The following is a 26670-nucleotide window of genomic DNA, read 5'->3' on the forward strand; positions in this document are numbered from 1 at the left end:
ACAGTACAGCTGTGTGGCACAAACCTGTTGGCATTTATGCATAAAACTTTATGCAGATTAAAATAAGTCTATGGAGCCTGTTTTTGTGTATGTCTACTTGCCCACTCTTCTATAAATTGTTATGCTGATAACAAGCATTGACATATGGTCAAGACTTGACTGGATAAATAACGTGGTTGATTGATATGAGAACTGTAATAGTTAATTCCAGTTGTTTGTACAGAATTTATTATTTAAGTTCTAAGATATGAATGTGATAACATTGTATGTCAAGGATTTGGATAATTGTAATGATAAAAGTCATTCACAAACAATGGGGAGGAAAGGGTCAGAGTAGTAGCAACTTTTGACCAAGGATATCAGCCAAATTGTAAGAGTTCTCCCGAGTTCAAAAGTGTCAAAATTCTTTTGTTTGGGCTCATTTTATTGATGGGTCAAATAATGGAGTATTTGGCTTAAGGAGTGGTCAAATAATCAGTGGAATAAATTACCGTTTGAGGCTGCCTCACTGACTGCACAACCCAAAGATGGCAAACTGCTGTTGCAGCTATGGAGCTTTTACTCTTGAAATTGAGGAAAACAATCTTTACTATCAAATGCGTTAATTTTGAATGGCCGGATGATAAAGTTGCTCTGGATAAGTATAACTTATTTATGAAATAAGCATACTGATTTGTGCCACAATGAACACTTTTACTATGTCAGAATTGCATGAATTTATTATTTAGAACTGAAAGATTGATACTCTAGCCTTTGCATCCTTCAGCTGGTTTTGCACAACAGATGGGTTAATTTTTTTTTTAATTTGCTAAAAGCACCTTGACGAAGCTTGCGGATATGTTTTGCTTGTCAGCCTTTTCCCACAAGTTGTCACTGGGTTTTCGTTCAGAACCAGAAATATGTTTCCTTATTAAATTAGGAAAAATTGATTGCACTGTTAATGTGTCATTAATACAAAAATCAAATTACCTTGTTAAAATTACAAAACCCTTTTAAATCTGCTTCGCAATGAATCTTTTGGTTTCTATCTGACTTTTAATGTTCTGGATTTTAGTACACTTTATAGTGCTTCTTCCAGTTGCAATTACTTTGAATTTATTGCCCTTTTTATAGTAACCCAAGGATATTGGTTCTCAGCACAGAATGCAAACTCTATCGCACTCAAACAACAGCTGTGTGTCACTATTCAAAAGTTTGATTTAAAACTTCTATTTGCAAATGTATATAAAGGCCAGTGAAATTGAAGCCGAGTGCTCATGATTTTGACACTTCTATTAAATCTCTCCTTAACCTTCTATTCTAGTAAGACTCCATTCCACTTTCTTAAAGACCCTGATGTCCTTTCTAATGCATGGTGCGTGGAGTGTGGCGAGCAAATTGTAGCTGCAGTCTAATCAGCAATTTATAAAGGTTTGGTGGAACTCTTGCTTTTTGTATGGTGTCTCTGTTTATAAACCCAAGTATGGTGAAAGTTTTTACGATGTGGATGTGCCGGCGTTGGACTGGGGTAAACACAGTAAAAAGTCTGACAATACCAAGTTTGAGTCCAACTGATTTATTTGATAGTAAACTCACAAACTTTCGAGGGGACTCCCCCTTCGTCAGGTGAATGGAGAGTTCTGGCCTCAGACAGAGCATATAAAGCACAGACAGTTTAGAGATCACTGATTAGAATGCAAATCTTTACACCTAACCTGCTGTTCAAGTCCTAAAGTGGCCGACAATGTGTGTGGAAGGAGCACTGATCACAGGTTAAAGAGATGTGTGTTGTCTCCAGACAGCACAGTGAGTGAGGTTTTGCAAACCCAGGCAAGCCACGGGGGTTACAGATAGTGCGACATGAACCCAAGATCCCTGTTGAGACCGTCCTCATGTGTGTGGAACTTGGCTATCAGTCTCTGCTCAGCGACTCTGCGCTGTCGTGTGTCATGAAGGCCACCTTGGAGAACGCTTACCCAAAGGTCAGAGGCTGAATGCCCGTGACCACTGAAGTCGCCAACAGGAAGGGAACAGTCTTGCCTGGTGATTATTGAGCAATGTTCATTCATCCATTGTCGTAGCGTCTGCACGGTCTCCCCAATGTACCATGATTTGGGACATCCTTTCTTGCAACGTATCAGGTAATGTTGGCCGAGTTGCAAGAGTATTTACCGTGTACCTGGTGGATGGTATTCTCACGTGTGATGATGGTGTCCGTGTCGATGATCCGGCATGTCTTGCAGAGGTTGCTGTGGCAAGGTTGTGTGGTGTTGTGGTCACTGTTCTCCTGAAGACTGGGTAGTTTGCTGTGAACAATGGTCTGTTTGAGGTTGTGTGGTTGTCTGAAGGCAAGAAGTGGGGGTGTGGGGATGGCCCTGGCGAGATGTTCATCTTCATCAATGATATGTTGAAGACTCCGGAGAAGGTGGTCGTAGCTTCTCCCGTCCGGGGAAGTACTGGACGATGAAGGGTACTCTGTCCACTGTGTCCCATGTTTGTCTTCTGAGGAGATCAGTGCGGTTTTTTGCTGTGGCGCATCAGAACTGTCGATCTATGAGTCGAGTGCCATATCCTGTTCTTATGAGGGCATCTTTCAGCGTCTGGAGGTGTCTGTCATGATCCTCCTCATCTGAGCAAATCCTGTGCATACGGAGGGCTTGTCCATAGGGAATGGCTCCTTTAACATGTTTAGAGTGGAAGCTGGAGAAGTGGAGCATTGTGAGATTGTCTGTGGGCTTGTGGTACAGTGAGGTGCTGAGGTGACCGTCCTTAATGGAGATGCATGTGTCCAAGAGTGCAACTGATTCTGGGGAATAGTCCATGGTGAGTCTGATGGTGGGGTGGAATTTGTTGATATCATCATATAGTTGTTTCAGTGATTGTTCACCTTGAGGCCAAAGGAAGAAAATGTCATTGATGTATCTAGTGTATATCAATGCTATAAACTAGATACATCGATGACATTTTCTTCCTTTGTGACACTAATAAATAAAGTTTAAAACGTTAAATTAACTAAATTGGTCAGAATTGGCCCACCCTTCACACTTCGCTGATTCTGATCAGTTCATATTTGTTCAGATGCTTGGTCTATCTGTCCATGATGGATTCCATTAAATTCTCTATAATTGTTATGAAACTAATATCTGCATTTTCTGGGTTTTACCCTTGTACATGTATTAACAAAAGTGACAGTTGGCATTTTTCAATCCAGTGGCACAATTCCTGAATTGGGATGAATATAACTGCCCCGTCAAAGAATAAAGAAAATTACAGCACAGGAACAGAGCCTTCGACCCTCCAAGCCTGCACCGACTATGCCACCCGACTTAACTAAAACCCCCTACCCTTCTGGAGACCATATCCCTCTATTCTCATCCTATTCATGTATTTGTCAAGACACCCCTTAAAAATCACTATCATATCTGCTTGCACTACCTCCCCTGGCAACAAGTTCTAGGTACCCACCACCCTCTGTGTAAAAAAAAATCTGCCTCGTGCATCTCCTTTAAACCTTGTCCCTCGCACCTTAAATCTGTGGCCCCTAGTAATTGACTCTTCCACCCTGGGAAAAAGTTTCTATCCTGTAATTGCCTCTCATAATCTTGTAGACTTCTATCAGGTCATCCCTCAACCTCCATTGTTTTAGTGAGAACAAAGTTTCTCCAACCTGTCCTCATAGCTGATGCCCTCCATACCAGGCAACATCCTGGTAAATCTTTTCTGTACCCTCTCCAAAGCCTCCACATCCTTCTGATAGTGCGGCGACCAGAATTGAACACTATATTCCAAGTGCAGCCTAATTAAGGTTCTATAAAGCTGCAACATGACTTGCCAACTTTTAAACTCTGTGTCCCAGCCGATGAAGCATGACATATGCCTTCTTGACTACGTTCTCCACCTGCATTGCCATTTTTAGTAACCTGTGTACCTGCACACCCAGATCCCTCTGCCTATCAATACTGTTAAGAGTTCTGCTATTTGCTGTATATTTCCTATTTGTCTGAGACCTTCCAAAATGCATTACCTCACATTTGTCTGGATTAAACTCCAGCTGCCACCTCTCTGCCCAAGTTTCCAACTGATTTATATCCTGCTGTATCCTCTGCTGGTCCTCATCACTATCTGCAAACCCATCAACCTTTGTGTTGTCCACAAACTTACTAATCAATCCGGTTGCATTTCCCTCCAGATAATTTATATGTATCACAAACTGCACTGACCTATGAGAAATGCCACTTGTCACAGCCCTCCATTCAGCAACCCTCTGTCTTCTTAGACCGAGCGAAAAGTCTCACAATACCAGGTTAAAGTCCAACAGGTTTATTTGGTAGCAAATGCCACTAGCTTTCAGAGCGCTGCTCCTTCGTCAGGTCACCTGACAAAGGAGCAGCGCTCTGAAAGCTCGTGGTGTTTGCTACCAGATAAATCTGTTGGACTTTGACCTGTTGTTGTGAGATTTCTTACTGTGTTTGCTCCAATCTAATGCTGGCATCTCCACTTCTTTGACTGAGCCAGTTTTGTGTCCACCTTGCCAGCTCACCTCCGATCCCATGCGGCTTCACCTTCTGCACCAGCCTACCATGAGGGACTTGTCAAAGGCTTTACTGGGTCATTGCCAGTCAGGCTCTGGAAGTTCCTCCCTCAGTTGGCCTGTAATTTCACCTTCCCCTCCTTGTTTAAAATCCTCCTTAAAATGTGCCTTTTTGACCAATTTTATGCCTTTTTTTGCTCAGCAGCCTTTCTTTTTCACTTACATCTGTAAGAAACCTTGAAACGTAAGGCACTCTGTAAATGCACGGAGCAAGTTCAAAGAAGCCCAAAGTTCTGGCTTGATTTTGACATTTCAAAAGTATCTCATGTTGAATACAGCAACCAATTTGAGTTACAACATTCACATGTAATTTCTTCGTCAGTCTACTTTCACTCCAGAGGTGGATATGATGTTTTGGAATATTTTGCAGTTTATATTATCTTTAGCCAGGCTGGCTTTGTACTTATTGATATTTTTACCATGATGCATTGAGATCTTTTATAATTTTTTAATAAATATATTTATGGGGAGTTCTTTTTGGCTGTTCTTTTTTAAAAAAAAGCCCAGTGTTCGGTTTGAAATTTGCTCACACTATCAGTTTGTTTACCTGTCCTCACATCCCTCCTCACACAGTCACCAGGTTTAATTTGTAAATGTCTTACTATGTCTTTGAGCTTTACTTCATGCTTACTAGTAAGTAGTGAAAGGGTTCTAGAAACTTGTTTGTTGTGTCTAAATGTTTTGAGCAAATATCAAAGGTAGCCTCATTTGTTGTTTTCTTTCAACACATACAGGAGTTCTGAAGGATTATTTGAGGGAATTGCCATCTCCTTTAATAACAAAGCAGCTATATGAAGCAGTTTTAGATACCATGGCTAAACAACCCCTCAAGATCACCTCTTCTGGTTGTGAGAATGACGTCAGTGACTCTGAATACACAGTTAGTCTCTTGGACTGTCTGCCTGAAGTGGAGAAGGTAAGCATGAAGAATCTGTGACTGAACAAACCTCTCTCATTTAGAATTGATTAAGATTTGAAAAGCAAGAAGGGATATGTAAGCATTGTGGATCCAGTTTGTGTATATTCCTGTCTCTCCTAGTCTAATAATCATGCATTACAGTCAGATGTGTATCTTTTTCTATCATTTTGTTTATTTAGTCAGAAAAGTGATGCAACTTTAATCTTCAAAATATTAATTCAAATATGAACTGGCTAATAATTTTAATATGAAGAAAGCGACAATGCATTGGAACAAGATTGCGTTATTGCCATTATTTGACCTGCAGTAATGTTAATGATTCTACTCTACATTGCTAAAGAGTGACCTGCTTTGTTACAATCGTTGCATAAGTATGTGGGATAAACACTTAAATGATGAAATCATTTTAGTAGAATAGATTGTTTCTACTAAATATGCTTAAAGACATGGGAAGACATTTACAAATTAAATTTTAGATTCTCTGTGCTTCCAGTGTTCAGCCTTTGAAGAAAGGGCTATTGGACTGTAGCCATCATTTTTCCATCTGTGCTCCCTTCTAGTGCAATTCGATACTGAATTGCTTAAATTACCCTGTAGTAGTATTCATACAGTTGAATATTGCTAAATACTGAATATTGAGGTGTTAATGACTAGCTAGTTTAGATGTAGTATTAACAATGATGAGGACAGAACATTGAACTGTGTGTGTGACTGTGGCATTGTAAATAAAAACTCTGTTTTAGCACTGTTTTGTCACTTTATTATGACTATAGAAACCCTTGCATGTAAAATCCAATGGATAAATCCCCCCAATAAATGTTTGACAATGAAACCTTTCAATAACACTATTCTACTCAAAGATTGAAGATATTTAAAGCAGGCGATGAGCTGAATTGAAATTATTAACCTGATCCGAAGTCTTAAATTTAATTATGAAAGTGGGGCAGACGATTCCAGTAAAATGCAGTTCCGTTGTGCTTTCAACTGTAGCCTTGGCTGAGGCTGGTTTCCAGGACCACAATTAAATGAAAGTGAAATGATCAAAGCTTTAAAGCTTCTGTGATGTCAAAACATTGTGCGTGACTATATCTGTTGATACAATTACATTAGAAAGGCTGCAGAGAAGATTCACAAGGTTGGAGTGTTTCAGCTATGAAGAGAGGCTGGCTAGACTGTGGTTGTTCTCACTGGAGCAAAGAAGGCTGAGGGGGTATTCTGATTGATGTGTACAAAATTGACGGTCATAGATGAGGTAGATGGGAAGAAACCTTTCTGTTTGGCAGAGGGACCAATAATCTGGGGGCCATAGACTTAAGGCAGGAGATTTAGAGGGAATTTGTGGAAAATCTTCTTCGCCCAGAGGGTCGTGGGAATCTGGAACTCTCTGCCTGAAAGTCTGATAGAGAAGGGAACCTTCACAGCATGTAAGAGCATTTAGATGAGCACTCAAAACACCGTAGCATACAAGCCATGGACCAAATGCTGGAAAATGGGAATAGAATAGTTATGTGCTGGATAGCTGGTGCAGACACAATGAGACAAAAGGGGTCTTCTGTGCTGTAAAAGTCTGACTCTAAATTGATAAGCAAAGATTCACTGGGATGAAGTGACAAGTGAATAAATATGTAACCTTTGATCTTGTGATGTCATAGCTTCTGTCAAATATTAAAGTGAGCCATAGCTTGTTATAAAGCCAGACTTGATAATTCTTGGACAGTATCTTTCATGTTATCTGAGAACTATGGCCCAAAACAGACAACATTTTAATGACCCTCAGTAAGACTTGCTGCAGTATCTTGTACGTGGCCTGGAGTCCAAAAGTATGCACATTACTCAAAATGTGGTCTTAATGAATTTCAATCCACCGTTACATTTTAATTGTTAAGTTCTATTTCTTTTGCTGTAAACCCCAGTGTTCAATTTGACTTTTCAATGATGTTATAGAAGTATTATTCCAACTTGTGAACTTGAAATCCCCAAATGCTTTCTTTCATCCATATCACCACATCTTCTCTTATAATAATGGTACATTTTAGTTTGAACGTAACTTTGTTTCTCCTGGTTTCACAGTCTTATCAATATCTTCTTGCAGCTTCTTTGCTCCTCAAACATTATTTGCTGTCTCCTATTTCAGTCTAGTAGCAGATGCACCTTCCCCTTCCTCTAGATCTAAATCCCGGATATACACAGTGAACACTGTGAGACAGCGCTATCCACTTACCACCAATTTGAGAAACTGCTTTCAATATGTATTGTGCCCTCCCTCCATTCAACCAACTTAGTGCCCCCTAATTCCACAACTCCACTTCTCCATAGTCTCCAGTTTCTTCAGTCTCCAAACTCTGTACATCACATTCACCATATGTATCCCATTAGCTGTCACTTCTTCAAATTACTCTCCTCAGGATCAGATAAAATGTTCAAACATTCCCAGAAATAAAATTACTTTTACTAATTACACTTTATTACAATGCAAGCAGAAATGTAAATTAAACAGACTTGGCAAGTTTGATGAATAAATCCTTGCTTTATAAAACTTGGGAGGTAAATGTATGATTATTGAATTCCCTTGAAGTATAATCACAAGCGACACTTCCTATTGACTGTGGCTCCCAATTTATCTGCGTTGACCTTGCTGCTACTTCTGTGGTTGACCACACTATCTTCCTGTAATGCCTCTCCTCGGCCATCTGTCTCAATGGGACTGCTCTTCCTTTGAATTACCTTAATTATCCAACCTTAGCCAGAATATCTTGGTTGGCTTTGACCCTCACTAGAACACTCCACTCTGCACCCTCTCCTTTCCTCCTCTATCAACGGTATGCTTTGTCTGTGTAAGAACATAAGAAATAGGAGCAGGAGTAGGCCATCTAGCTCTTCAAGCCTGCCCCGCCATTCAATAAGATCATGGCTGATCTGAAGTAGATCAGTTCCACTTTCCCGCTTTCTCCCCATAACCCTTAATTCCCCTGTCTATCAGAAACCTATCTACCCATGACTTAAATATATTCAGCGAGGTAGCCTCCACCACTTCAACGGGCAGAGAATTCCAGAGATTCACCACCCTTTGAGTGAAGAAGTTCCTCCTCAACTCTGATCTAAACTGCACCCCCTCCCCATCTTGAGGCTATGCCCTCTAGTCCTGCTATCCTTTCTAAGCGGGAAGAATCTCTCTACCTCTACCCTATCTATCCCCTTCATTATCTTATACATCTCTATAAGATCCCCCCCTCAGCCTTCTAAACTCCAACGAGTACAGACCCAGTCTGTTTAGTCTGTGTATGTAGCACGCAAGAAACAATAGTTCCTTCTGTATAGTAATATTTGATTTGATTTACTGTCACATGAATTAACATACAGTGAAAATTATTGTTTCTTGCGTGCTATACAGACAAAACATAGCGTTCATAGAGAAGGAAACGAGAGAGTGCAGAATGCAGTGTTACAGTCAAAGCTAGGGTGTAGAGAAAGATCAACTTGATGCAAGATAAGTCCAATGTGACAGCAATAAATCAAGTCATTGTCTCTCCCCTGCACCACTCCCTCTGAAGTTGCTAACCCCCTTCCCCTGTACGTGTGCTATTCTTTGGCAGCGTTTACTGAAGACATGGAGCCAGATACCAAGTATCTGTTGACAATGCCCAGCCCTGCCACACCACCATCTGCCTTTACTGTTCTATTGTCCTTGTTGTCAAACTGCTCATCTGACACACAGTGCTGAATGAGTTACAATTTCCTCAAGCTAAGCACTGGTAAGAATGAAACCATTGTTTTCAACGCCTGTGACAATCTCAGTAACCTTGCCACACCTCATTGTCTTAGTTTGAACCACACTGTTAAGCCTGAACTGAGCTTCTGACCACACATCCTCTCCATTACTTGCACCTCCAAAAGGTTGCCTACCACATCTTTTCTCCCTCCAAGGTTCCTGCTTAAAATTTCATTCATGTGAGATTATCTCCAGTACCCACCGAGGTGTCTTCTACACTCATAAGCTTCAGTTGATCTAAACTCTTAACTCCTATCCTGTAATAACAAGACAGATTTGATGATGATTCCTGCTGAGTACAGTGTGATTATTCAGTCTGCAAGACTGGATCAATTTCAATTTCTGGGAGTGAAAGTTAACACAAACAGGGATAGCAGCGCTGAAATCAAGCCAAGACTCGCAATTGTCCTCTCTAACCCATCATCTGAAGGAAGTGACTTTTAAGGGGCATCTCGACAAATACGTGAATAGGATGGGAATGGAGGGATATGGTCATAGAGTCATAGTCTTAGAGGTTTACAGCATGGAAACAGGCCCTTTGGCCCAACTTGTCCGTGCTGCCCTTTTTTAAAACACCTAAGCTAATCCTAACTGCCTGCATTTGGCCCATATCCCTCCATATCCGTCGCACCCATGTAACTATCTAAATGCTTTTTAAAAGACAAAATTGCACCCACCTCTATTACTACCTCTGGCAGCTTGTTCCAGACACTCACCACCCTCTGTGTGGAAAAAATTGCTCCCCTGGACACTTTCTTATATCTCTCCCCTCTCACCTTAAACCTATGCCCTCTAGTTTTAGACTCCCCTATCTTGGGGAAGAAGATATTGACTATCTAGCTGATCTGTGCCCCTCATTATCTCATAGAAGTCTATGCTCCAGCGAAAAAATTCCCAGTCTATCCAGCGCCTCCTTATAACTTAATCCATCAAGTCCCTATAGAACCCTAGTAAATCTTTTCTGCACTCTTTCTAGTTTAATAATATCCTTTCCATAATAGAGTGACCAGAATTGCACACGGTATTCCAAGTGTGGCCTTACCAATTCCATGTACAACTTCAACAAGACATTCCAACTCCTGTATTCAGTGTTCTGACTGATGAAACCAAGAATGCCGAATGCCTCCTTCACAAGTCTGTCCACCTGTGACTCCAATTTCAAAGAGCTATGAACATGTACCCCTAGATCTCTTTGTTCTGTAACTCTCCCCAACACCCTACCATTAATGGAGTAAACCCTGCCCTGGTTCAGTCTACCAAAATGCATCACCTCGCATTTGTCTAAATTAAACTCGATCTGCCATTTGTCAGCCCACAGGCCCAATTGATCAAGATCCCGTTGCAATTGGAGATAACTTTCTTCACTGTCCACTATGCCACCAATCTTAGTGTCATCTGCAAAGTTACTAACCATGCCTCCTATATTCACATCCAAATCAGTAATATAAATGACTTTGATGTTGTGGCCATTTCTGAGACATGGATAGAGCAGGGTCAGGAATGGATGTTGCAGGTTCCGGGGTACAAATGCTTTAGTCGGAGTAGAGAAGAAGGTAGAAGGGGGGGTGGGGTAGCATTGCTAGTCAAGGACTGTATCACAGTGTCGGAGAGAAAGTTTGATGAGGACTTGTCAGTTGAGGTAGTATGGGCGGAGATTAGAAATAGGAGAGGAGAGGTCACCCTGTTGGGAGTCTTTTATAGACCTCCTAAAAGTTCTAGAGAGGTTGAGGAAAGGATTGCGGAGACAATCCTGGTTAGGAGTGAAAGTAATAGGGTAATTGTTATGGGGGACTTTAACTTTACGAATATTGATTGGAGTTGCTATAGTTCTAGCTCGCTAGAGGGGTCAGTGTTTGTACAAAGCGTGCAGGATGGTTTTTTGTCTCAGTATGTAGACAGGCCAACTAGAGGTGAGGCTATATTGGATTTGGTGCTGGGAAATGAGCCAGACCAGGTGCTAGACTTGGAAGTTGGTGTGCATTTTGGTGATAGTGACCACAATTCGGTTACGTTCACCTTAGTGATGGGAAGAGATAGGCATGAACCTCGGGTCAGCAATTTTAGCTGGGGTAAGGGCGATTATGAGGCTATCAGGAGTGAATTAGGAAGCATGGATTGGATTAGGGGATTACAGGGACTGGGAACGTCTGAAATGTGGAGTTTTTTCAAGGAGCAGCTACTGCGAGTCCTTGATAGGTATGTCCCTGTCAGGCATGGTGGATTTAGTAGATCTAGGGAACCGTGGTGCACTAAAAGAGTTGAGTCGATGGTTAAAAAGAAAAAGGAGGCTTATGTTCGGATGAGATTGGAGGGCTCAGATAGTGCACTAGAAAGCTTTAGATTGGCTAGGAGGGAGTTGAAGAGTGAGTTGAGAAGGGCTAAAAGAGGACATGAGAAGACTTTGGCTGATAGGATTAAGGAGAATCCTAAGGCGTTCTATAGGTATGTCAAGAACAGAAGGTTGGTCAGGGCAAGATTAGGGCCAGTTACAGACAGCAGGGGGAAGTTGTGTGTGGAACCGGAGGAGATTGGAGAAGTATTGAACCAATATTTCTCTTCGGTGTTCACGCAGGGGGACATGAATATAGCTGAGGAGGACATTGGGTTGCAGGGGTGTAAAATAGACAGTATTACGGTTGATAAAGAGGATGTGCTGGAAATTCTTGAGGGGCTGAAAATAGATAAGTCCCCTGGTCCGGATGGGATCTACCCTAGGATTCTCTGGGAGGCTAGAGAGGTGATTGCAGAGCCTCTGGCTCAGATCTTCAGGTCGTCATTGGTCTCTGGTGTAGTCCCGGAGGATTGGAGGATAGCGAATGTTGTCCCATTGTTTAAGAAGGGGAACAGAGACTTTGCCGGGAATTATAGACCGGTGAGTCTTACTTCTGTTGTGGGCAAGGTTTTAGAAAAAATTATTAGGGATAGGATTTATAGTTAATTGGAGTGTAATGAATTGATTAGAAATAGTCAGCATGGTTTTGTAGCGGGTAGGTCGTGCCTTACTAACCTTATTGAGTTTTTTGAGAAGGTGACCAAAGAGGTGGATGGGGGTAAGGCAGTTGACGTGGTATACATGGATTTTAGTAAGGCGTTCGATAAGGTTCACCATGGTAGGCTTCTGCAGAAAATGCAGATGTATGGGATTGTGGGTAATCTAGGAAGTTGGATCAGGAATTGGCTATCAGATAGGAGACAGAGGGTGGTGGTGGATGGTAAATATTCATCATGGAGTGCAGTTACGAGTGGTGTGCCTCAGGGATCTGTTTTGGGGCCACTGTTGTTTGTAATTTTTATTAATGATCTGGATGAGGGTATAGTTGGGTGGATTAGTAAATTTGCTGATGACACCAAAGTTGGAGGTGTGGTAGATTGTGAGGAAGGGTGTCATAGTCTGCAGGGAGACTTAGATAGGTTGCAGAGCTGGGCCGAGAGGTGGCGGATGGAATTTAATGCGGAGAAGTGTGAGGTAATTCACTTTGGTAGGAGCAACAGATGTGTCGAGTATAGGGCTAACGGGAGGACTTTGAATAGTGTGGATGAACAGAGGGATCTAGGTGTGTGTGTACATAGATCCCTGAAAGTTGGGAATCAAGTAGATAAGGTTGTCAAGAAGGCGTACGGTGTCTTGGCGTTTATTGGTAGGGGGATTGAATTTAGGAGTCGCAGTGTAATGTTGCAACTGTACACTACTCTAGTGCGGCCGCACTTGGAGTACTGTGTGCAGTTCTGGTCCCCGCATTACAAGAAGGATGTGGAGGCGTTGGAGAGGGTGCAGAGGAGGTTTACTAGGATGTTGCCTGGTATGGTGGGGAGGTCCTATGAGGAGAGACTGAGGGATCTAGGGTTGTTTTCGTTGGAAAGAAGGCGGCTAAGAGGGGATCTTATTGAAACATATAAGATGATTAGAGGTTTAGATAGGGTGGATAGTGATAGCCTTTTTCCTCGGATGGAGAAAGCTAGCACGAGGGGGCATGGCTTTAAATTAAGGGGGGGTAGCTACAGGACGGATGTCAGGGGTAGGTTCTTTACCCAGCGGGTGGTGAGGGATTGGAATGCCCTGCCTGCTGCAGTTGTAAATGCGTCTAGTTTGGGGGCGTTTAAGAGATCTCTGGATAGGTTTATGGATGAAAAGGGATTGGTATAGGCTAGTGGGTCATTGTTTTTGTAACTGGTCGGCGCAACATCGTGGGCCGAAGGGCCTGTTCTGCGCTGTAATGTTCTATGTTCTATGTTCTATGTTCTAAATAACAGTAGACCCAGCACAGATCCCTGAGGCACACTGCTGGTCACAGGCCTCCAGTTTGAAAAACAACTCTCTGCAACCACCCGGAAGGGTAGGGGGTTTTAATTCAGATAATCATGGTTGGTGCAGGCTTGGAAGACTGAAGGGCCTATTTGTGTGCTATAATTTTCTTTGTTCTAAGTATGGAAACATCCAAGATCTGATGACACTTGAAAAGGTGACTTGCAAAATCCCTGGTGTGGAGCTGTGCAAGGATCACAGCGTGGAAATTTGGCCGTGGGTTGGGTCCTTAGAATCAACTGGACAAATCATAGAATCCCTACAGTGCAGAAGGAGTCCATTAAGCTTGCATTGACCACAATCCCATCCAGGCCCTATCCCAGTTACCCCATATGTTTACCCTGATAGTCCCCCTGACACTACGGGGCAATTTAACAAGGCCAATCAACCTAACCTGAACACCTTTGGGATGTGGGAGGAAACCGGAACATCCAAAGGAAATGCACACAGATATAGGGAGAATGTGCAAATTCCATATAGAGAGTCAGCCAAGGAATTGAACCGCTGTGAGGCAGCAGTTTAACTACTGTGCCGCCCGTAGATAAAGCGATGAACCAATGAATTTGAGCACAGCAATATCATCTCACGGGCTTTTAAGCTAGAGTGAAGAAGCTGAAATTGAGAAGTATAGCTGCTGGAAAAAATAGGGTGAGAGACTGGTGTTGGTGACAATGGATGGTTGAACATCTGGATGAAAAAGCCAAATTGGAGAAGGCCTGGACAGAGAGAGGAATGACAGTGGTGCACAGAATTACAGTGAAGAAAGAGAGTTGCTTATGGCTCCTTGTGGAATGTGGCTAATTATGGATAAATGGTAGTGTTCAGTGTCCAGCCAGTTAAGGTTGCTTCTGCCCACCCATATGGCTGGTATCTTGATTTCTTGTCAGGTTTGCCATCTTCCTGGGTCACCTGTTTTGCCATTTAATTAGCATGGAAATTTCAATTGAGAGTTTTGTTCTGTTTCAGTCACTGTCATGGTTTAAATGTTTATTATCCATTGCAAATAGTAGACTAATCCTAACAATGTTTAACTGAGATTCTGAAGTAATGTGCAACTAGTAACTTATTTGTAAAAATCCTTCATGTCCTTTAGTTGCGATGTGTTTGATTATTTTTCATATGAATAAAGTCTGAGCTTTGGTTGATAGCTGAAATGCATATTCAGCATTTGCAGGATTTCTTGGTTATGGAAGGAAAAGTGATTGTCATTTAAAAACTTAAGAAGAAGAAGGTACGAGTTCAGAGAATCTTTTGTACTGATTAGCAGTTGAACCTTTTAGTTTGCTGTTGGGGTTGTGCTGTGATTGAATCCAGGAGGTCTGGAGTATATTTGCAGTGCCATCATGCCATGTTATTGATGTGCTTTACACTGGCGCAGCTCAAACATTCTTATCACTGCTTTTGTTCCTTTTGCATTCTTTGAATGCCAGCAATAATCTAAAATTAAGTGGGCTGACTTTCTGGGATGAAAGATTTGCTGGTATTTAGGTGTTGGAAGCAACTTCTATTCCTGCTTGAATTTGAAGGTCTGCTTTACACAGTGAATCAAATGAGCTTAATGCAAAGTTGCACAATATTTTAGTTCAATCCAGTCCACTAAAATTAGAAGTGCTGAAATAAGTATAGTCAGAGTGTGCCAGTTCTGAGAACGACTTCTATGTGTTTGGACACACAGTGGACTCCCTTTTAAAAAGCTGGCTTCAAAAACCATGGAGGGTGTTTAATAATGACTCTCTCTTTGTGAGACTTCACAGTGGCTTTTTATATTAAAGGCTGTGATATAGTTGAGATCCTTACAAAGGAAGTCTGTTGTAGGACATTAAATGGTTATTTCCGACGACTTCTGTCATGCAGCTGTGCTTCTTCCTATACATCTGATGCCATTTATTAAAATGCATATGTGTAGAGTAAAGCAGAGATTCTAGAAACCTTGTTTACACTTTTTTTCCATAACCACGTAATGGATATTTTTAATGTATTACATTACCAGCTAACAGGCTTGAAACTATTTTGTTAGGTTTAAGAACAACCTGGGTTGACAAATTTATCATTTTTACATGAAAATGTATTCAGTTAGTACAAAGCCTTGTGAATTGCTGATATCTAAAAACATCCAGAAAATAGTTTTTAAAAGTTTACATTTTATTAGCATTAAACTAAATTCATTGACAGATTTTAATCTAGTGCCCATTTTTCAGGAACTCTGCGGATGTTTGAGGCCCCATAAAGGTGGGCAAGAAGTCTGTGCATACTTCCAATTAGAAGTGTGAAACTCTCCAAACTGGAGCAAGGATAAACAAACTGTTGTTACCCATGTCTGAAGATGTTAGGGCCTGACGAGTTCCCCTGCTCCAAGGTTAGTTTGCCGTCAGGTAGCCTGTGGGATCACAGGCTTCATATAGAAAGAGTCCTACAATTGCCTGCAAACAAGAAGACACTAACTGAATGAAGCCAGAAAAGTTATCCTTCATCAATGGGCTACTGTGTTACTTTTGCTTTGTTACAGTGAGGCTCAAAGGCCAATATTTGGGGTGTCTTGGATATCACTATTCAGGACTCACAGTGCTCTTCCAAGTCCAGATGTTCAGGCTGTTATGTCTAAATACGCCTGTACTATGTTGCTTTCAAAACTTAAAGTCCTTTTAGTGGATGTTATTACTGCTTTTTTCCAGATGTACATTGCTAATCCTATGTATTATCTGTCTTAGGCAACACTGAAGATGCTACTGGATCACCTGAAACTTGTAGCTTCATACCATGAGGTCAATAAGATGACTTGCCAGAATTTGGCAGTGTGTTTTGGCCCAGTGCTTCTCAGTCAACGTCAGGAGACTTCTAATCATAGCCACAGGGTTTTTACAGATTCAGAGGAGTTGGCCAGTGCGCTGGACTTCAAGAAGCACATCGAAGTATTACATTATTTACTGCAGCTTTGGCCAGGTGAGACCAATTTGGCAACATCTTTGGATATTTAACTGCAGTAAATATTTTTTTAATGTTAAAAACAAAAAATGTTGGAAAACTCAGCACACCTGGCAGCATTTGTGTAGAGAGAAGGAGTTAACATTTCAAATCTGATATGACTCCTGTTTGGAACACCAGGGTTTTTATTTCAGGTTTTCAACATCTGTATTATTTTGCTTGCTTTATAAATTGTGTTGAAAAAAATAAAAGTAGCTGATCAGTGTTGGGCCAAGGCACCATCTTCTGATTTAAATCAGTACTGTACTTCAACATTGAATATTTCGACTGAACATCACATAATTGAACTTTTAACATGGGGTATTGTCCTGTGTTGGAAGGTATTGATAGAACTTTTAACAAATGATAGAATTTTGCTCTTTTCTTTTCTTGTATTATTCTTAATTGCATCTTTGTCAGTTTCTGAACTGCGGTTCCACTGGCGATCTGCTCCATTGTCTGATCCAAGTGTTCCAAGGCTGCTCAGGGATGCAGGAAACAAATGCATTTTTGGACACGAAATGGACAGTAAATACTCTGCGACTGATTCAAATAAGTTAATTCTGGAAGGATTCATTTTCTTTGTCTCTGATTTCAGTTTTAGGCAGTAACAAATATATGCAGTGTAAACACCATGTGTTAATCTCAGAAATTCAAGCCCTTGCTATGATGATGCATTGTAAATTAATTATTGAAATGTGTCTATCCTCATTTAAATAGATTGTTCAGCCACCCAAGTTCAGTAGTAGTCATAAAGGTTTACAGCATGGAATCAAGCCCTTTGGCCCAACTTGTCCATACCGCCCCTTTTTTAACCTTAAGCTAATCCCAGTTGTCCGTGTTTGGCCCATATCCCACTATACTCATCTTACCATGTAACTGTCTAAATGCTTTTTAAAAAAGAAAATTGTATCTGCTTCTACTACCTCCTCTGGCAGCTTGTTCTAGACACACCACCCTTTATAGAAAAACTTGCCCCTCTGGATCCTTTTGTATTGCTCCCCTTTCATCTTAAACCTATGTCATATCGTTTTAGGCGTCCTTACTTTGGGAAAAGATGTTGACTATCCAGCTGATCTATGCCCCTCATTATTCTATAGACCTCTAAGGTCACCCCTAAGCCTCGAATGTTTCAGAGAAAATGTCCCAGTCTGTCCAGCCCCTCCTTATAAGTCAAACCATCAAGTCCCAGTAGCATCCCAGTAAATCTTTTCTGCACTCTTCCTAGTTTAATATCCTTTCTATAATGGGGTGACCAGAACTGTACACATGTCTTGTACAACTTCAACAAAACATCCTAACCCCTGTATTTAATGTTCTGATGTGGAGATGCCAGCGTTGGACTGGGGTAAACACAGTAAGAAGCCTCACAACACCAGATTAAAGTCCAACAGGTTTATTTGATAGTAAACGCCACAAGCTTTTGGAATGCTGTTCCTTCATCAGATGAGTGAAGAGTTCTGTTTAAGAGTTTTTCACTCACCTGGCGAAGGAACAGTGTTCCTAAAGCTTGTGGTGTTTACTATCAGATAAACCTATTGGACTTTAACCTGATGTTGTGAGACTCCTTTCAATGTTCTGACCAATGAAACCAAGCAATGCCGCCTTCACCACTCTGTCCACCTGTGACTCCACTTTCAAGGAGTTATGAACATGTACCCCTAGGTCTCTTTGTTCTATAACTCTCCCCAAAGCCCTACCATTAACTGAGTAAGTCCTGCCCTGATTTGATCAACCAAAACGCAGACTGAATTTAACCACTGATAACTAATATCGTGCAAGACCCAAGAATTTCACTTTGAATGAAATTTTACTTTTGACAATAAAACAGACACATGCATACTTTGAGAAACAAGTAATAGACAAATATTTTCAATGAATGGAAATCTACATATATTTCCAATTTTATAAGCAAAATTTGGAAAGGAGTAATTCACTCCACCATGTACTTTCCAACATAAATATTTAGTGTCAGCACACCTTGATTGAGCTTTGGTTATAATCCATTTATTTTTACAAATGGGTGTGCAGTCTCATATAGTGTAACAACCTGGTTAATTGAAGGATCAAAGTGCACGTTTTCACATTTAATATAAAGAAACATTTGTGAAATGCCCTCTAGGGATTTATTTTTGTCATTAATCCAAGAACTCTAATTTCCTAAATTACTTGCAGTTCCACTATACTATCGCCCTGGTGCATTTCTTTCCTGGCACTTCTTATGGGAAAGGGTACTGCTGACTTTTCCACTGCAATTCCACTTTTGCCAATGCAACTTGGAATTGGAGTTAAATTGCCTGGAGCTCAGTTATTTCATACTGTTTTAATAACCTGAAATAATTTTACAGCTTAGTGCATATCTCTGTTTGAGAATTTATTTAAACTGCCTAGTCCTCTGACTGTTCTGTTAAGTACTTAGCAAGAAACAGATGTGTAGCATGTGCTGACTTTTGAGGAAAATTTCCTGAAAGCTTGTTAAAAGGAATGATAGACCTTGAAGTTTTCAGTTTTGGGGAACTGAATTCCATTTTCAAAAAATGAAAGCACTAGCGCAACATTGCCACTATCTTCCAGATGGCAGTTGGGAATGGGCAATAAATGTTGTCCAAGACAACCATACACTTCAGATGAAAAAATAAAGGAAAAACATGTAATATCACAGCGTCAGCCAACTCTCATCTGAGTAGGAAGGTTGAGGCTCAAGTCTTGCTCCAGAAACTTAAACACTGAAATGTAGTCTAAAGCAGTACTGCAATGTTGGTGGTGCCATCTTTCAGATGAGACTTTAAAACAAGACTCTGCCTGCTTTCTTACATGATAGAAATCCCATGCTCACTACACTTTCAGGAGGATATGGGGAGAGGAGATTTATTAGAGGAATTTTAACAATATCAAGATCACATATGAAATTTGCAGCTGACATCCTGTAAAGGTTGGTTTGGTACTGTGGAAGAGCAGAAGCCTGATAGGATAGTTGGAAAAATGAAATTTTGGGCAAGAGGATACATATTTGGGAGGTGTCAGCAAGTTCAAGATTGTTTGCTTTTGAAGTTTTTTGAGTGTTAATCTTAAAACATCTTTAATGAGTACAGTGAGTTGGCCATTTACAAATATAGATTCAAAAGTAAAAGCAGGACTAAACAATTAGCTCCTTGAACTTTCTCTGTCATTTTATAAGATTGTGGCTGATTTGATTGGGCCTCAGCTTTACTCTCCTATTTACCCCCTCAGAAATTACCTTCCTTTCTCCTTAAGGTCACGAATGGGAATGTTTGCTGATGATTCTACAATGTTGAGCACCATTTGCAGCTCTGTAGGTACTGCAGCAGTTCATATGCAGGACTATCTAGACAATATCCAGGCTTGGATTGAAATGTGGCAAGTAACATTCGAGCCACATAAGTGCCAAGCAATGACCATCAGACATTCAATGACATTACCATCATTGAACAATAAACTTCTGAGGTTCGGGGGATTATTCGGGTAAAATGTGGAGTTACTGAGAGAATGCAGGAGGGTCGGTCTCGATAACTTGCTGTGTTGGAGAGTTGGTGCCTTGGACCTTGTTGGGCTGAATGGCCTTCTGTTCTGTAGGGATTCAATGAATTGATCCTTAGCACATCCACTATTTCCTCTCTGGCTTTCTTTAACAAACTTTATTAAGGAAAGACTTGGACAAATCCCAAATTTTGAGTGGTTTATATTTAAAAATAGTTAGAATTGCCCAATTTTAACTTTCATTAAAAAAATATGATTTTTGTAGAACAGAACTCTTGTCCACTGTGCTTGCTGCTTTCCCATATCCATTCTTCAGTTAATTATATTGAAACATCTTGTCTGGAATGCTTTGCAATGCTTCTGTTTTGACATTGAATAACTGTTTTTGGTTTAAGTTAATTGTACATGTCTAATATGGCATTGGCAGTGGTGCATTACATTTGCAATCTATCCCTTTGGGATAATTTCATAACAGTTAACACTAACAAAGAGAGCTTGATTAGAAGTGGTTCTGTAATGTAAATGTGGCAAAAATATTTGCCATTTGTTGGAACTAATGTATATGAAACACAGAACTCTAAAGCAGAGTGCAGGAGTAAACCATGGGATTGAAACGACTAGAAAACTGTTGTGCTACTGGAAATTTATGTTTGTAAAAGCACCACATTGACTATAAATTTAAGTTCGTGAGGTCAGTAGTTCTTTGTGCTGCAGAATGAGCAAAGCTGACCTGCTTACGGGGAACAAGCCTTCTTGGTACTGCAAGTTTCAGTAAATAAATTGCACAACATAGTGGTTACCTTATCAATCAAGAACTTTTCTGGAATGAAGCTAGGTGATGCTATGTAACCACCAATATTTACTTTAAATGTACAGTTGGGCAATAGTAAGTGTGTAACGCACTTTAAAATTTTAAGAGAGAATGCAATTGAAGATGGTTTTCATGCCCCTATAAATTGAATCACCAGGGTAGTAATTTTTGTACTAATGTGGTTGTCCAGCTTGGCATATGTTTGGTGTGGTTGAAGCTTGAAACAGAATCATCGTAATGAATGATGCTGTTTGTTGTAACCAAATTTAGCTTTGCATGCGAATTCTTCAACTTTGCACTTCCTTTAAAACATAATGGGGGCGATTCTCCCATCCGAGTGTGGGACCAGATTGATGTGATCCATGCTGGGTGTCCAGTCCCAAACACCTCTCCCAGTGCCAGATTTCTGATCTGATCCTGCTAACCTCAGTCTGACCCCAGTGAATTGAAGACGGACAATCCCCCCGTCCAGAGAGTGGGGGATGCCTCTTGGGTGTTGCGCCCCCCCCCCCCCCCCCCCCCAACACTATCCATGGGCAAAAAGTGCCAATACCCAGAGGCACCTTGGCACTGCCCACCTGGCATGGGGCAGTGTCAAGGGGGCAGGGCCCGGTGGGGTGAGCGGTGGGGGTGGAGGGTCCTGCTGCCATGCTGCAGACAGGATTGGTGGGAGAAGGAGGGAGGCCAGCAATTGGCGGGGGTGGGGGAGGAGGGTCTTGGCTGGGCCCCAACATGGTCGGGAGGCCAGTGATGGGTGGGGGGGTGGTCTTGGCTGGAGCCAGCGATTGGGCCAATGGGGGTGGGGTTCCGCATGGCTAGCAATGCATGGGTGGCGGAGCCGGCCAGTGATCAGGAAGCCAGCAGTGTAGGTTATTGTATATTGGCCGATTCCGGTGCTGACAGATCGACGCGTGTGCAGTGGCCTGTTCAGTGTTATGCTGCTGGCCTCTCCACTGAATTTCAGTGTGATTCATGCTGAGGCACTCTGCAGTGCGCAGAGTGTGGGAGATTTATTTTGGAAAATCCTGCTGAAAAAAAGCAATGTGATTTACTCTAGTTTTTACACGATTTCGGCACTTAGAATTGCCCCCGATATCTAACACTTCAATTCCAAACTGATCAAAGTTAGTGAAGGAGTTAAAGACGTTTAATTTGTGAAGGCACCATATTAATGACAAAACTTCACAGGGAAAGGACTTTGCCATTGACTACGCCACTGCATAACATGTTAGCGACTAAAGTTAGCAACAGTTATAAGATATTGCACAAAAGTATCCTGATTTACCATCAGAATGTTTGATGACCTGTGTATAAGCACTACACTGTAAAATGAACGTGTTTGTTGCTGCTGTGTGAAAGTTGTGTTAGAACCAGCTGTAAATTAGAAAAATAATAATTCTAAACTAACTATTTAAGGTACACAAAAACACTGCAATTTAACCATAAATGCTAATTTGCAGTGAAATATTGTAGCTGAAGACCTTTTCTTTAAAGCTTAGGCAAGAACCAAGATTTAATTTTTCAAACATAAATATTTCATGTTTTCCTCCATGTTTTTCCTTTTCAGTGCAAAATGTGGGTACCAAAGACCATATGGAAAGCAATGGATGTTCTGAACAGAACAAGCCAACTAATTATGTGCGGAGGAGGAAACAGCGACCTGCAGTGCTAAACTTGGCAAATGCTGATGCAACTGGGGTACTCCGACCCAGGCAGGTTAGGCTCGACAGTCCAAGTAACCGCTATGCTGGTGATTGGAGCAGCTGTGGTGAAAGTTACCTCCTGAGATCAAAGGAAGATAGTATAGAGGCAGACTATGATGATGTTCCTTCAGAGGATACTGGAAGTGAAGAAGAGAATACAGTAGGAAACAGGACAAACTGTATGTTGGAACTGCATGCAGAGGCCAAGTCCAAAGAGCAAACATATGAGGCCTATATGAGGATGCAGAAGATTAATCCAGCACTTCGGCATAGAGTGAACCTAAAAGATCTTCAAGAAAGTATTGACACGCTAATTGGAAATTTAGAACGAGAACTCAGCAAAAACAAACTGAATGCCACTTATTGAAGCAATTCTCCTCATTCTGGGATAGAGGAATAGCAAAGCAGACCCATTGGAACAGTTTTATTTGCTATTTTTTTAATAGTATACTTCTGGATACAGAAGTAACATGGACCATCTTGGGTCATCTGGCTCATTCAGGCATTCCAGGACATTTGTATGTAAACTTTTTTCTTCTTATTGGAAGAATTCCAACGGATTGACCCTTAGGGGTATGTGGTGCCTTAGAGGCATTTTTTTTTAAGTGTACTGTAGACTGAGCACTGTGTTCAGGTAGGAATGTTAACTGATGCACTTATAAAGCAGGCTTTTAATAAGGACTTTTTGAAGGAAATTAGCCATTGCCACTCAGCAGACACTCTTAAGGACTGAACCCTGAGTCATCTTTGAGAAGTTAGTGTTTAATTCTGATCATTCTCATTGTTGAGGATGGTGCTGCTTGGCAGATCTTTCTGCAACGTGACAGAGTATTTTCCCTTTCAGCAATAATTACCACTTAGTGATTTGCTGGTCACCTTTCATTTGCAATGTAATACCAAGGCTGCTATGAAGAGACCATTTCCACAAAAAAACCCTGCACGTTTTTTTGGGTGATGACAACTTTTGTAAGCTGTTTCCTTTCTTATTAACACGTCTCTGTAACTGTATTTAAACCCAAATCAAAACAAATGGTATATTTTTCTAACCCAGTATATTTTTGATAAAGTGTGGACACATCATTTATAGTGACGCACCTACCAGAAGGCCAAATACTGTTAGATGTACTGCCTGGAAAATGTAGCATATATAAATATATACAGTAAAGTGCACGATGATGAGAGCTGTGAGGAAGTGTTCTCAACTTAATGTGGCTGATCATTTGCGATATCTGCTGTGGTATTATGGTTTTGTCACGTCAGTATTGATAACTAAGATTATTAACAGAGCATTAAAACGGGTGTTTTCTATTCAAATGGTCTGTATCTTTACGCAGATAGGAAATGTGAATGAATAATGACTCTCAGTTAAACCTGTTAACCTGTGGTTTTTAAAGAGAGGCTGATTTGTGTATAGTGTTGGGTACGTTTTACTTTCTTTTTTTATCTATTTCTGGTCACCTTCCTGTGATAAATGATGAATTTCAGTTTTAATAAGTCAGATGAGAATCTGCAATATAAACATGAGCAAAGTTTTTGACAATACTGCAAGTGACACACTAAATGCAAAATTTGAAATTTCTTCAAACCAAATACTTTGAACAAAGTGTAGAGTGGATTTTTATTTAAAATCATTTTTGCAAGCAAATTATTCACTATAATCCACTGAATATAGAAAGCTGAGTCATAGGAACAGGGCATCCAAAGAATATCAGACTAAATGGAGATTGTCCTGTCCAGTCAAAGGAAGATTTGCAGGGTGGACTCCTAACCAACATTTGTCTTTGCACTGAAAAAAGAATTATATATCTCGATTTTTAACCTGGCTGATACTATAATTAAAACAATGTTTCGAAGAGCGATACAGATCAGAAAATCATGACGTCCAGAAACTTTTCGGTCCCCCTCCATCCCTGTCCCCTCAACTATCACAACTTTGAGCTATTTTTAACCAATGCCAGGCTTACACCTGTATAAGGAAGCCCATTCAGCAGATTAATCATTCTATCCAAAATTATTTTGCCATCAATTCTACATTTGTCCCCAGCTAGATTGAATTAGTGTCCCCTTTTCTGCGCAATTTAGTTTGAAGTAGCATGTAGGATTTACTTTTTCCTGGGATTTCCAGAGTCTACATCTGGCTGATATTCACTGGACACTACAGCCAGAGTTTAAACAGCTGCTGGTCGGCAATTTGCCCCATTCGTTTCAATGGAGTGGAAAATCTCATGGTAGAGAGTGTTGTTGAAGTGACAGGTGGAAACAGCAACAGAGGAAACAGTCATCTCAACCAGACAAGTATTTCATTTAAAAGTTCATTTTGAAATAGGAGGAGTGGTAGTTCATAGAATCAGAGAATCCTTAAAGTGCAAAAGGAGGCCATTCGGCACATTGAGTCTGCACCGACAACAATCCCACCCCAGGCCCTATCCCCACAACCCCACACACTTAGTCTGCTAATCTCTCTAACATACATTATGGACAATTTAGCCTGGCCAGTCCACCTATTAAGCATGTCTTTGGACTGTGGGAGGAAACCCACACAGACACGGGGAGAACGTGCAAACTCCACACAGACGGTGACCTAAGCCTGGGAATCGACCTGGACCTGTGAGGCAACAGTGCTAACCACTGTGCCACCATGACGCCCCATTATGTCGAAGGTTATGAAAAGGGGACAGTCTTGTTAAGATGAATGGATGTTGATGTTTTTCTCTCTTCCCACCTCTCCCCAATATTTTCATCGGCTCAAAGTACATATGCTAGTTGCAACCCGTGTGCTGCAAGGTGCTGATTTCTGGTCCATTAACATGGGCAAACCCAATGGCACCCTTTTGAGTACCATTAAAATAACCCTGATGCAGAATCATTCCCATTTCAGTCGCCCTAAAATGAGGTGCATTGTTGAGCAGATAATGGCTGATCTGCACCTCATTCTTGCACCTTGGGCTTTGTTTCAGTTTTTCCCCTTAGATTTTGCCTCTTTCCTTTGTTCTTTATGCTTCTTGCCTTGGCTAGGTCTGCTGTGAATTGAAGTGGATTTTGAGGCTCTCAGCTTTCAGAACTGAGATTCTTTTCAGTCTGTTCATATTTAAATTACACTTGGTTCTTGGCCGTGTGACCTATTCCAATCTGCAACCAAAAAGGAGCCGACCACAGCAAATTGAGCGCAAACAGTATATTTACATTTGAGCATGCCAACAGACTATTGTAGCATAGCCTTTGTAGATTAACATCTGAATAAAGATTCACAGTATCCTTAAATTTTCTAGTTCAATGACATGGTATGTGAAAAATATTTAATTTGAAAGAATAAGAAATACAAAAATTAATCTACACTTGAGCAATTACATTTGGGACTTTCATTTACATCCATGATGGGATTAAAATTTAAACTATTTGAAACTGGTACTTTTATTTTTCAAATGTGTTGACCTTAATTTTTAATTTGAAAAGCTGGTGGATGTAATCTCAAACGTCTACTCAAAATATTAAGTCTTGTCATAAAAGAATGAGCTTTCAAAAGAAATGCCAGTGTAGTAATGTCACAGTTGTATTCTCTGTCCTTTAACTTGCTTTTAAAATGGTTGACTAATTTGTATACAGTGTATAATATGAACAAATTGGATCATGTTGGTTTTAATTGACACTCCTCACAGCTTAAAGATTCTTTGTAAAAGGGTTTTCAGGCTCTAATTTATCAGTTGAAAATTTTATTCTTGTGTTTTCGTAATCCCATATGTATTATCTGTTACGCAAATATATAGTTACTTTGAACTTGATAAAATATCACTAAACTTGTAAATATGACTATATATATGCTGATTTTTGCGTATGTGCTGTACTGTGACATAATATTAAAAATGCATATTTAACATTCAGTTTTGCTGATACTGCTAAATATGGATAATTTCAATATTGGGTTACTGACTGTGTGGAGTTTGCATATTCTCCCCGTGTCTGCATGGGTTTCCTCCGGGTGCTCCAGTTTCCTCCCAAGTCTGAAAGACGTGCTCAATAGGTTGATTTTCCTATACAAATGATATACAATATTACTGGTGCCATCTGGGATAGTTTGAAGACACAGTTTATATATATCAATATATAGTTTATAAATAATTTTCTAATGAGGTTAGTGT

The 26670-nt window shown here is 40.7% G+C and overlaps 1 protein-coding gene across 1 annotated transcript in view; it reads left to right on the forward strand.

The window, feature by feature from the left end:
- Positions 1 to 26412, forward strand: part of syde2 (synapse defective 1, Rho GTPase, homolog 2 (C. elegans)) — a 134297-nt gene extending 107885 nt beyond the window's left edge. Inside the window, exons 5-7 of the mRNA XM_080195095.1 lie at positions 5305 to 5486; positions 16270 to 16501; positions 22399 to 26412. Of these exons, the coding sequence (XP_080051221.1) occupies positions 5305 to 5486; positions 16270 to 16501; positions 22399 to 22901 (917 nt within the window). The 3' untranslated portion in view covers positions 22902 to 26412. The remainder of the gene's footprint in view (positions 1 to 5304; positions 5487 to 16269; positions 16502 to 22398) is intronic.
- The last annotated feature ends 258 nt before the right edge of the window (positions 26413 to 26670 follow it).

This window comes from Carcharhinus amblyrhynchos, chromosome 9 (genome assembly GCF_965287045.1).
Source record: "Carcharhinus amblyrhynchos chromosome 9, sCarAmb.v2.hapA, whole genome shotgun sequence".
NCBI lineage: Eukaryota > Metazoa > Chordata > Chondrichthyes > Carcharhiniformes > Carcharhinidae > Carcharhinus > Carcharhinus amblyrhynchos.